Below are 12947 nucleotides of genomic sequence, written 5' to 3'. Positions count from 1 at the left end.
CTCAGACCCACACTGGGGGTTCTAGGCAGGCTATGTACTGTACTGTAGACCTGCCCTTTTGACGTTTTATCTCAATATAAGGTTTCAATAAGGTGCCTAGGCTGGCCTTGAGCTCTCGCTGAAGACCAAGCTGGACTTGATTTTGTGACTCCCTGAATCAGCCTCCTGAGTATCTTGGGATGACAGGCCTTCACCACCAGGACAGGCTGAAAGGAAACTTCCAGAAAGCCCTGTGTATGCCCAAGTCTTGAGCAGGGGTGGCGATCTAACCTTTAGGGCTTAATTTGTAGTATATACTGTCCCACAGAGCCCCTGAACATAGTAAGACTAGCTGAAGTGCATAGGCTGTGGGAATGTTTATATTTCACTTTGTATAAGTGTGTGTGAGAGGCAGTAGGCACACGAGAGTGCAGAAACAGTGGGGGGCCAGAAAAGGCCACCAGAAGCTGAAGTCACAACCAGTTGTGAGCCACTAGGAGTCTAACTCTGATCCTCTGCAAGAGCCCTTTGTGCCCCTTCTGAGCTGTCTCTTCAATGGCTGTGGGGTTTTAATAGGAGTAAGGGGTGCCTGAGACACCCTGGAGCATCCACAAGCCAGGCAAGAAGAACCAGCTTGTCTGGAGGCAGCATGCTGTGGACCCACAAGCGAGTTGTCACGGCAGTGGATGAGCTACAGGCTCCTTTGGGCTCAGCCCTGCATACTGAGTACAGACAGTGCGGTGAGGAGCCCTGAAACACAAAGACAGCATCCAGCTGCTTTCAAAGGGGTGACAGTTTATTAGGGGTTAGGTAACATAGTTAGTCAAAGGTCATCAGTGCAGCTCTGCCCTCCCCTTGGGGACAGGGCAAGTCAGTCCAGTGTGTGGGCCTTGGAGCCAAGGGGGAGGGGGTCCAGGGCGTGTCACAGTATAGCAGCAGGAATAAGAGTGTGAGCTCCCCCTCAGGCCCACTCACAACCTGGTCCAGGAACAGGGCTCCCATGTCAAGGTCCTCAGGCATCTGCTACTGAGCTGGGGTCTCCTGAGGCAGAAAGCGTCGCTGCCGAAGCACGGACTTCTCCTCCTCCTGTAGGGACAGGCAATTTATGTGTGTTAACCGGACTGGGTAAATGCCACCCACTTTGTGACATCTACATGACAGCTCCCAAATAGAACTGTCCAACCCTCACCACTCAAAATCAGTTTCATCTCAGGCCTTGCTTGATAAATGTCACCTTAGAAACAACCAGTTTTGCCGGGCGGTGGTGGCGCATGCCTTTAATCCCAGCACTCGTAGGTAGAGGCAGGCGGATCTCTCTGGGTTTGAGACCAGCCTGGTCTAAAAGAGCTAGTGCCAGGATAGCCTCCAAAGCCACAGAGAAACCCTGTCTCAAAAAACCAAAAAACCAAAAAAAAAAAAAAAAAAAAAAGAGAAACAACCAGTTTGTGCATCATGACACACTGCCCGGGGACACTAACACACTGTGGCAGTTAATTTTAATTGTCAACTTGATACAATCTGGAATACCCTGGGAATGGAGAGTTTCCTGGAAGCATGTGGTGGGGGGTGTCTTTATTAAGTTAATTGTCGTGGGAAGACCTGCCTACTGTGGGTGGCACCACTCCCTACTCAGGGCTGTAGAGTGGGGAGACGGGGCTGAGTGCAGGCATGAATACACATATTACTGTCTTCTGACTGCACACCTAATATCACCAGTTTTCTCAAACTCCTGCCTCCTTGTCTCCCCTGCAAATATTGAATGCAGTCTTGAATTGTGAGATAAATAAACCCTTTCTCACCCGATTTGCTTTGAAAAGTATTTTGTCATAGTAACAGATATGAAACCAAGGAAGGTTTAGTCTGTCAGTCCCAAAACATGAATCCTCACATCTTTAAACTTGTGTTCCCATGTCACCCGGCATCCCCATTCACCACCCCCTGGCCCCAAGACTTTAATCAGTTCCCTTCAATCGGTGGCACATGTGATCTGCTGGGGACATCAGGAATCCTTGGGCTGTCCATTCTTACCACCTCTGAGGCAGTGCTAGGGCTGGCGCCCTCGGGGGAGCCCCCTTCATCCCTTGAGCATTCAGGTCCTGCTTCTTCCTCATACTCAGTCAAGCAATCCGACTCCTCCCCTGGGATAGGAAGCACAGGGCACAGGTAAGGAGACATGGACTCTGGTATTTGCAGCCATGCATGCCCCTCCCCCACATCTCCAGGCCTACCACCCCCAACTCTCAAGGGTCCCTTCAACCCCTCACCATCAGCACAGCCATCAGAGACGTAGCTTGTTGGGGGCTCAATCCGGGACACGATCTCAGCCAAGTCAGTGAAGCCAGAACTTGGGAATGCGAGTATCTGTGGTGTGGAGTGGGGTGGGTGAGGCTTTGGAAGTGGAGATAGTCTGAGGGTCTTAAGAGCTCAGAGGGGACCCTGAGGTGGTGCCTGACACCTAAGGGGCTCAGTAAAACCCAAGGATGTACTGGATCATCTGAGGTTTCCAGATGACAGGGGCTTGGGGTTCTGGAATCTCTGAATAAGATTGGCCTCAGCAAAAGCATCGCAAGCTTACATCTGCACGGCGGCTCTCATTAAGGTCTGTAGACCGCCGATCTGTGAGCATTTTCTCAATGACTTCACCACGGGTCCAGCCTCCAAACACAGCCTTCCCATATTGGTAGCCCACATCCTGTAAGAAACAAGGAGGCTGGGACTATGCCTGACACCACTCCCTGCCCCAGCATCTACACAGTTTCCTGCAATATGCCCATTAAGTGCTTGACTTCTGGGAGAGCAGGCATGTGGATTAAATCTACAGCATACCTCCCTACAGATTTCTAGTTGGTAACCCTGTCAGACATTACCAGTCTCTCTCTTCAGTCTTTCCCACTCAGCCCCATGTGGTATTTCAAGTACCAAGTGACACAAGATGGTAACATGCAAAATTATAAGCCATCTATTTGTGAGTAGTGTCATGTCCCATGCCCATGGTAGACATTAGTCCATTATGGCCCATCCTTCCAGTGGTCGCAGAGGGATACCAGACATTTTAACGTGGGGCCTCTCTAGGGCATTAACTGCTGACCAGTTTCAGTTGATGTGGCCTATGGCATGTTTTGCAGGGTCAGCGGCACACAACATATGCTATATCCCTCTCCGGATCTATGGCAGACATTCCTAACTGGTCATTGCTTTCATTCTCCACTCATTAGAAATGGCATTAGAAACTACTGCACAGTGCTTCAGGCAGTGCAGCTGGCACATGACAAATGTCGTACAAACACAGAACACACACAGCCATATCCATATCGCATCTACTGAAGACATGCCTGTTCAATCACCGATCTACTCCCCACAGCCCACCTACTCACATAGATCTGGTCGAACTTTCCGAAGTCCATGGTCTTGAAGCAGTCAATGGACGGGCGCAGGTACTCGCAATATGAGCTGGATTTGACAACCTCCAGCTGCCGCACACATGACACATACGCCAGGCGGGACTGGATCTCAGCCATGTCTGGAACCTTCACCTTGTCTGCCCAGGGGTTCAGCCGTTTCCACAGCAACCACCAGCCAGACAGGCTGTCCCCATAGGTGCTGAGATCTGTCTCGTCCTGGCTTCCCACGTCGATGGCAATGACTGTTTTGGCTCCCATGCTGCGGGCGATGTCCGCTGTGGAGCCAGGATGTCAGCAGCCTCTCCCAACAGGGGCCCAGCAGGGCAGGGATGCCCAATACAGTCCCACAGATACCGCAATACAATACAGGGGGTGGGGTGTGGAAGGGTGCATGCAAACATCATGGGGTCATGCAAATGACATGGAATTTATGCAATGAAGCCAAGAGAAGCTGGTCCAGTGAGAATGGCAGTTATGTCTGTGCACTCCAGAGACTGTGTTGTAGCCAATCCCAGCCCAAGGAAATACCTGACTGTCTATTCAACTTTGTGTGGCTATCCTTGGGTTTCTGTTTCTGGGTATGCATGCCACGTGCACATGCCTGTGGCTGTTCACAGCTCTCTTGTCTGAGTCCCTGTGGGAAGCAGTATGTCTGCCTGTTGCCTGCATTTCTCCCTAGGCCTATCTGAATGTGTATTGGCAAATGTTCATCTGTGTGTGTGCTATGTGCAGGCTGGAGGTCAACACTGTGTGTCTTCCTCTACCACTTGGCACCTTAAAAATAAAAAAGATTAGGCTGGGTGGTGGTGGTGCGTGCCTTTAATCCCAGTACTCGGGAGGTAGAGGCAGGTGAATCTGTGTGAGTTTGATGCCATCCTGGTCTACAGATTGAATTCCAGGTCAGCCAGGGCTACACAGAAAAAGCCTGTCTCAAAAACAAACAAACAAACAAACAAACAAAACCAAAACCAAAATAAAACAAACAAAAAACTTAAAAAGATGTGTGTATACACACGCGCTCGAGCATCTGCCTGTGTTTATGTGCATTTGTGTACAATGCTCACAGAGGTCAGAGAGGCATGGGGAGACCCTGGAGATGGAGTTACAGGCAGTTGTGAGGATGCGGGTGCTGAGAACAGAATTCAGGTCCTCTGCAGGAGCACTGTACATTCTAAACTGCCAAGCCATCTATCCAGCCCTGTGCCTTCTTTATTGAATCAGGCTGTCCCACTAGAGCTCATCCACTCCACTGGATTAGCTGGCTGACAAGCCTTGGGAACGCCTCCTGTCTGCTCCACCCCAGTGCCAGGGTTATGGATGTTCACCACCGAGACCATCTTTTTTATGTGGGTCCTGGGATAGAACTCAGGTTATTACATTTGTGCCATCAACAGAGCCATCTACCCAGCTCATATGTGTCTGCATATTCAAGTGTGCTGGTCTCCTGTAGGTCTGTTAACACGTGATCTATGTGAGAGTTGTAGCAGGGTTTATATGTCTACATACAGCATTGGCCATCTCTGCAAAGGACTGTGAGAAAATGCTTTCAGTTCTGCCCTGAGCTTTCACCACATGACAGAAACTGTTGCTAAGAGATAGATTGTGGGGCATGGCTATCCCAATAAAACCTTATTTTAAGGCAGGCTCACACCCATAAACCCAGCACTTGAGAAGTGGATGATGGAAGACTATATGTTCAAGATCATCCTCAGCTGTGGTGAGGGCCAGTTTTGATTTAACAACAGCAACAACAAGAAGCAGGACCAGCGAGATGGCTCAGCAGGTAGGGTACTTATTAAACCATGATGTCTAGAGCTCAACCCCCAAGGACCCGCATGATAGAATGAGAGAACTAACTCCTGTAAGTTGTCCTCTGACCTCCACACATGCTGTGGTATGTGTATGCATGCACACACAGGAAAAAAAATAATATGTAATTAGAAAAAAAATCCTTTATTCATAAAGTCAAACACAGGCCCAGATACACACTGTGTATTATAGCTGGCTATCTCCTGGTGTGTGTGTGTGTGTGTGTGAGAGAGAGAGAGAGAGAGAGAGAGAGAGAGAGAGAGAGAGAGAGGCAGAGAGAGACAGACAGAGACAGAGACAGACAGAGACAGAGACAGAGAGACAGACATAGTAACTAGACAGCGTTTCTCTGTGTAGCTCTGGCTGTCCTGGAGCTTACTCTGTAGACCAGGCTGGCCCCAAACTCTGAGATCTGCCTGCCTCTGCCTCTGCCTCCTGAGTACTGAGATTAAAGGTGTGTGCCATCTCCACCATCACCCAGCAAGAGAGTGAGTTGGTTTTTAGAGCTGCACACTCATCCACTTCCTGTTGCACTTGTGAAGTCAGTGGACACACTGGGGATGCAGCTCAGTTAGCACTGTGTCTGCACAGCACGAGGGAAGCTCTGGGTTCCACCCCTAGTGCCATGTAAACTGGGCATGGGAGAGCACACCTGGCATCCCAGCAGCCCAGAGGTGGGCGAGGGAGGATCTGAAGTTCAAGATCATCCTTGACTACCTGTCAAGTTTGAGACCGATCTAAAAAAATTTTTTAAGTTGGTAGGTATGAAAAGTGCTTCTCGATGGGCGTTGGTGGCGTATGCCCTTAATCCTAGCACTCGGGAGGCAGAGGCAGGCGGATCTCTGTGAGTTCCAGGACAACTGCCAAAGCAATATAGAGAAACCCCGTCTTGGAAAACAAAACAAAACAAAATAAAAAACAAAACAAAAGAAAAAAAGAAAAGTGATTCGCTTGGTCACAGAGGCACCTTACTCAACCTGCATGTCTACACACACATGTTCCATAGCACATGCAGGACACTGGTCAGTGTGGATAAATGATATCTCAGGTATGTGTTTATTCATATGTGTGCCTGTGTTCTACCTATGTAAGCACCTGAGAGACAAGCGTGCATATGTGGAAGTGTATTCTCTGCATATTTGCATGTGTAACTGTACACCAGCCCTTCTTCCTCGTGTGTGCACCCCTCTGTGTCCACTGTAACACATGGGAATGGAGAGGAACTTCATTTGTTTGTTTATTTACACACAAGCTTGTCTGGAACTTGCTTTGTAGCTGAAAATGGCTCTGATTCCTGATCCCCCTGCTTCTGTCTCCTGAGTCCTGGGATGACAGGTGTGCAGTATCACACCTGGCTGTGTGAGCAGGAGGTAGAATGTAGAGCTTTGCTCACACTAGGCAAGTTCTTTACCAACTGAGCTAGAGCCCATTTTTAATAATACATATTATACATACATATATATATTGAGATAGGGTCTCATGTAGGCCACGATGGCCTCAAAGCTAAGGATGGCCTTGAACTTCTTTTATTTGTTTTGTTTTGTTTTGTTGTTTGTTTTCCCAGACAGGGTTTCTCTATGTAGCCATGGCTGTCCTGGAACTCTATAGACCAGGCTGGCCTCAAACTCAGATATCCTCCTGCCTCTGCCTCCTAAGAGTATCACCACCACCAGGTAGCCTTGAACTTCTTACCATCCTGCCTCTACCTTCCAAGTGCTGGGATCACAGGTGTGTGCTACCATGCCTGATCTGTGTACTTTTCAAATGTTCATGTTACTGTCCACATACACTCCCATATCTGTTTGTATGCATGTGTGTCAGTCTATATTCCTGTGCAGGCTGTATGTGTCTACACCCATCCATGTACCAGTCCCTTTCAAGTCTGCATGTGCAGGAGTCAGTATGGGCATGAGCCTGTGACAAAAATGTCCATGCAGATGTGAGTGGCAGCCACTTGCCTGGCAGGTTGTTGATGTAGCCACCGTCCATGAGCAGGTGCCCATCCTTCGGGTCGCACAGCGGGGGCAGGTAGCCTGAGAGCGTCATGCTGGCACGCACATACCGCCACAGGGAGCCTGCCCGGTGGGATACACAGACACAGACACGCACAAACACACTCAGACACACTTGGAGGCCCGGCCAGCCCGTGGGCTCGCTGACCTGGAACGTTGTTAACATAACACCCATCCACCAGCAGGTGCCCGTCCTTGGGGTCGCAGAGTGGGGGCAGGTAGGGACAGTAGGAGGCACTGGCCCGGACGTAACGCCACACGCAGCCTGTGGGGGATGGTGGGAGGGGGTGAGGTGCTCGACAAGCCTCCCAGCTCCCCACCCCTGAAAATGGACATACCTGGGACCTTCGGGACATTAGTGGGTGATGGTTAGTGGTTGGTGGACGGGCCCAGGTGGACGGTCACTTGTGTTAACAACGTCCCAGATGCTCAGCTGCCCCTCCCCTACAGCCCACCCCCACACAGCTGTCCAGTATGGCTGTAGCAGAGCCAGGCAGGATGCCACCCACCATCTTTGTGGACACGCATGGCCGAGGCAGTGATGTCTGTGGTCACATTGAAGTAAGGCAGCCACAAGTCCTGGGAAAGGGCAAAAACTGAGGTAGAAGGGGGTTGAAAACCCAAGGGAAGAGACAGGCAGAGCCAGGTATGGGGGGTGGACATACCTCAATTTGCTTATCCTGAAAGACACGGTGGATACTTCGGTTAAAGGCGGAGCCAGTAAACATGGAGGTGACAGGATATGTGAGGTCCAATACAGGCTCCAGTACAGAAGTCATGCTCTATGGATCAAGTGGTCAGAATGAGTTGCTTATAATCACAGAGCGATCATTGCTCCAGGAACAGCCAGGTACACCCAGGGGTTGTGATTGTTACTTGGTACCATGATTGCTCTAGCCAGAGTTTGGGGATTAGAGTCATTGGCTAAGAAGTCTCAGAAGGCTCATCCCAGGTCCCAGCCCAGGTCCCAATGATATTTCCATAAGGATCTAGGCAGAATCTCCAGAGCTCGGAACCCTGCCCACACTACTCAGTCAGGCTATGGCATCATCACACGTCTCCCTGCACTTCTGGGATGCTGCAACCCCATCTCCTTATACCCATAAAACATACCTTGGCCCATTCCCGGGCTCGTTGTTTAGTACGGCTGGCGCTGCGTTCCTCTGCGTACAGGGCCCCAATGAAGGAACCGATAGACGTGCCACCCACAAGGTCGACTGGTACCCCTGCCTCCTCTAATGCCTTCAGCACCCCAATATGTGAGCAGCCTCTGCAGAATGGAGGGGACCCAGTGACAAACTGGGGCTCTGCTAGGACCTGCCCCCAGGAAGTCTCCTGCTCCCACTTCTCCTCCTGACAAAGAACACTATGACCAGCTACCAGGCAGTAGGGTCTCTCCCGAGTAATAAGCCCCACCCATTGGGCATCCTGGCCTTGCCCCTTAGGATGCCCCAGTATAAGGAAGCTGTGTCTGTAAATATACCCCTGCCTCTCACCTGGCTCCGCCTCCACCAAGGACCAGGGCAATAGTGTTTCCAGTGAGCACCCGGGCTAAGCGGGAGAAGTCGCTGTGCCGGTCTGCACGCCTGGAGAAAACCTTCTCATACAGCTCATGCTGGGATCCAAGAGAGAATAAAGATGCATTAGACTCAGGTATAGGGACCAGGTCCAGGAGATCACTCAGGCACAGGCTGATCTTTGACACCAATCTTCCCTCCCCTTGTGCCAGACTGTCTCTGCTTCTAGTCAGAGGAGGGTGGGCCTCCTAGGGGCTCTCTTAAGACCCTACCAGAGCCCTGGGCCCCTGGGGAGCAGTCTGTATACCTAAATTTCAGCCTTAGGCAGAAGAGGGCATAACAGCAAGCTATGCCCACAGGTGGACGGGTGCTTCCCCAAACCCCAACTGGAAGCAGCAGAGGGTGTGCCACTAAGTGCCCTTCTCCAAGCCATGCCCAAACCTCAACTTCAGACAGAAGAGCAGTTACCCTAGTGCTGCTGGAAGGGAAGTATCCCCCAAACCTTACCTGAAGGAAGAAGCTGTGCCTCCCAGGGCTCTTATTTGTGCCACACCCAAGCTCTGCCCCTTAGAAGATGGAGCGATTTTTCACATTTCACCACTTACCAGTTTAGCTGGGCTGCGGCGTGAGAAGAGGCGGCGGGGGCAGCGCAGGTGTAGGTGCCCCGAGCACCAGCTGCGCATGTTGAGCCACTCCACCGTGCGCGTGGGACCTGGGCCTTCCTCCCGGTGCAGCAAAACCAGCTGCTTCAAGGCACGCACGGCAGTGTTCTCCAGCATCTGCTCCAGCTGTGTAAAACAGAGACAGGTGGAGGTCACTGATACCTTTCTACCCTCACCTGGCCAAACTCAGCTCTGTCACAGAAAACCCTGAGAGCATACACGACCTTATACAGGCACAGAGGGGCAACGGATTAGATCCTGAGGGGAGGATGGAGGGGGTGTTCTCCAGACCTGACCGACGGTGGGTTCCTGGTCACCGAGACCCACAATAAGAATGCAGTCAGCCTGGCGTAGACAACGCACTGTCCAGGGAGTCAGTGATGTATCGGTCTGGTAGAGCACAATGCGATGGGCATCTTCCTGCTGGGCCAGCCATCCTGACAACCGGAATTCTTGAATGCTGGGATGAGATAGTGAGTGTCATCTTGGAGCTAGCCTGGAGTCCCACAATCTCTCCCAATATACAGATAGTGTAATCCTACTGCTGGGAAGAGTTAGATAATCCCAGGTCCCAGCAATTAAAGTTCATGCCAAAGTAGGGATGGGGGGTGTCGAAATGGGGACTCAGGTGTCGCAAGGACACAAGTATGTGTATTTTCACATATTTGTTTTGCATCACTTTGGTACGTGACATTATCTACAGAATGCCAAGAACCATGTTACAAATAATAATAATAATAATAATAATAATAATAATAATAATAATAATACCACTCATAATTAAGTATGTTTTGAGCCACACTCATAGCTATGAGAGCTGCACATGGCCCCTGGGTTTCTGGTTTGACACCCCTGCTACGAAGAGGGATTTGTCCACATTGTCTCCTTACTGACCCACAGATGGGACACCTTATTCAGAAGCCTAGCTTGCCAACCCAATCTGAAAGAACCTCCAATAGATACCTTCCACCCTTCCAGCCCCACCCCCAAAGCCCTACACACCTATCTAGTGCTGAAGCTCCCAGGCGTGCGCGAATGATGTCACTGTTGAGGAGGAGCGTGGGACCTAGAGGTAATTGAGGAATGGAAATCAGGAGCCGAGCTCAACATTTGGGAGGCCTCTCCCAGAACAGATACTTGCAGCCCATCGCTGTGGCTTAGGATCTTTTCCCATTCCGCCACCCCCACCTACCCACCCACTGGGGTACATCCACTAATTAGGGAAGACTGGTGTGTACAGACATGGTCCCACTGGACAGACTTCCCCTCACCAATGGCTTGCAGAGCATGCTGAAGTTCCAGAGTAAAGGCCATCATGGGCACCTCAGCACACACAGGGAGGATGGCCACAGTGGACAGATTGCTGGCTGGGTTGGTCAGTTCCGAGTGTTGAGGGACACTGAGCCCAGAGCCTGTTGAAACACCAATAGCAGACTGGCTGAGTAACTCTGTTTGGAGAAGCTGATGCTCTCTTTCTCCCCCACCGCCCTTTCTTCTATCTTCCATCTCTTTTCCACCACTCCCCGCCCCATGCCCCCTCTACTTCCTCTTCATCTTCCACCTTCTCCTCTATCCCTGCTCTTTGTCCGCTAGCCTATAGCCCCTCACTGCTCTGACCTATGACAGCACCATACTGAGGCCATGGCTATAGTATCCAACATACAATTCTGTCCTTGGGGTATTTCTTGTTAAGACGTGGCCAATACCCTTCACCTTAATCTCAGTGAGACCCACTATGCAATTTTGCTATTGCTGTTCTTTTCTGAGACAGGGTCTCATGCAGATGAGAATGACCTAGACATCCTGCCTCCAACCCTCAAGTACTGGGACACCAGACGTATGCTACTATACCCATCACGCAATGTTAGGACCACTCCATTTCATTCCCATTCTGACTTGGGCCACTGTGTCCCAACATCCAGCTGGACAAGAATATAGTTTTGATTCATCTATCACTTCCCTGTCTCTCAGCTAAAGCCTAGATAGAAATGTCACTCCTACCCCTTGCCCAGGTATCACCTCACACTTTACCTCCTGGTTGGTCCTTCTCTCCCATATAACAACCTAGTGAGCTCAAATGCTTTCCAAAGCCCTCTGGCTCCTGACCTCATCTCTCCCTCTCAAGTTGTACCAAACCTGGACTGCAGCTATAGGTCAGTTGGTGGAGTGCTTGGCTTAGCACGAGAAACACTGCATTCCCTCCGCAATGTCACATAAACCTGATGTGGTGGCATATGCTTGCCATCTAAGCGCTCAGAAGGTGGAGGCAGGAGCATCTTAAATTCAAGGTCATCCTTGGCTATACAGTGAGTTCAAGCCCAGCCTGGGCAACATGAGACGCTATCTCAAAACAGAACGAAACAAAACAAACAAAACCTCCAAGCCACCAAACCTTGTGTGGACCTATCTACTTCTTTCCCACATCTAGCAAGGCTCAGCTCATAGTCCTCAGAAACCAAGCTTCCACTCTCCTCTCCCACTTTCTGCCTGCAGCCCCGTGTAATTGCCTTACTTCGCTTCCCTCTCTGTACTTACCAACTCCCGATGTTTATGTGTGTTGTCTAAATGATGTCTTTCCTACCTACATGACCTTGATCCCCTGAATGTCAAGGCTTATGTGGGGGAAAGCTCAGGCCCATTTGGTGGCATGGCTGAAACAGACTGTATTGTGATTTAGTCTAGCTCACAGAAACCACACTCCTGTACATAGAGCCACACTTCTAGCAAGCCAGTTTAACTTCAGAAGCCATTTAACAATGTGCCTCTAGTACCACAGGCTCTCGCTATTAGATTTTGATTCTTTCCCAGGATGCTCAGGGTTGTCTATCGGGACCAGGAACCAACCGCCCTACTGAAGAATCCACCCCAATGAACCTAAGAGATGGCTAGCAGGTAAAGGTGTTGCTTGGACAGGAGGATCTCTGTGAGTTCGAGTCCATCCTGTTCTATATACAGAGCAAGTTCCAGGACAGGCTCCAAAGCTACACAGAGAAACCCTGTTGCTTTGAAGCCTGACGGCCTCCCTTGAGTCCCTGGACCCAAATGGTGGAAGGTAGAACACTGATTCCTCTGACCTTCATACATGTTCAGACACGCACATACATACGTACACATACGATAAATAAGTATAATTCAAGTGTTGTCCTTACTTAAAAAAAAATACAAGAATCCACCCATGAGCATATTTTACACCAATCAACAAGCTGCCTGGAAACAAGGATTACATTTCCCAGCATACACTAGATGCATGTGTGGCAAGGGCAGCCCCCATTGAGACAACTTCCGGTCCTAATCCCGCCCCCAGCAAGATTTACAGTCGAATTCGGTTTCCCATCACGCTGTTTGATGGAATACTCTGAGCACACCAACCCTAAATCCTCCAGTATGCCCCAGGGTTGGCAAACTCACCTGGAAAGGGTCCTTGCAACTGCTGCAGATTGCCTAGAATTTTCTGACTCAGTAGATGAATAAGGCGGGTCACGACCTGAGGCAGGGGATTGGAGAAGGGTGAGGAGAATGGTGTTTTGTGAGACAGAAGGGTCCCACCTTTGCTTCCTTCACCTGGGA

General features: G+C 50.3%; 1 protein-coding gene across 9 annotated transcripts in view; it reads right to left on the bottom strand.

Annotated features, from left to right (window-relative positions):
* Positions 1-754: 754 nt before the first annotated feature.
* Pnpla6 (patatin like phospholipase domain containing 6) overlaps positions 755-12947 on the bottom strand; it is a 31574-nt gene continuing 19381 nt past the window's right edge. For 6 of the 9 annotated variants that reach the window (XM_027415778.2, XM_027415779.2, XM_027415780.2 and 3 more), the window contains 15 exons: positions 12789-12864; positions 10652-10792; positions 10383-10446; positions 9672-9840; positions 9324-9506; positions 8698-8816; positions 8315-8471; positions 7867-7983; positions 7711-7780; positions 7148-7264; positions 3354-3655; positions 2555-2671; positions 2244-2340; positions 2008-2117; positions 755-1065 (listed from right to left, as the gene is read on the bottom strand). In XM_027415778.2, coding sequence (XP_027271579.1) covers positions 1003-1065; positions 2008-2117; positions 2244-2340; positions 2555-2671; positions 3354-3655; positions 7148-7264; positions 7711-7780; positions 7867-7983; positions 8315-8471; positions 8698-8816; positions 9324-9506; positions 9672-9840; positions 10383-10446; positions 10652-10792; positions 12789-12864 — 1902 coding nt within the window. In that variant the 3' untranslated portion in view covers positions 755-1002. Of the gene's footprint in view, positions 1066-2007; positions 2118-2243; positions 2341-2554; positions 2672-3353; positions 3656-7147; positions 7265-7349; positions 7467-7710; positions 7781-7866; positions 7984-8314; positions 8472-8697; positions 8817-9323; positions 9507-9671; positions 9841-10382; positions 10447-10651; positions 10793-12788; positions 12865-12947 lie in introns of all 9 variants that reach the window. The other 3 variants (XM_035443208.1, XM_027415777.1, XM_027415781.1) reach the window with 2 other exon arrangements.

The sequence above is a fragment of the Cricetulus griseus genome, chromosome 4, assembly GCF_003668045.3.
Source record: "Cricetulus griseus strain 17A/GY chromosome 4, alternate assembly CriGri-PICRH-1.0, whole genome shotgun sequence".
Lineage (NCBI taxonomy): Eukaryota > Metazoa > Chordata > Mammalia > Rodentia > Cricetidae > Cricetulus > Cricetulus griseus.
Note: the sequence above shows the minus strand (reverse complement) of the source record. Positions and strands in the feature narration are given on the sequence as shown.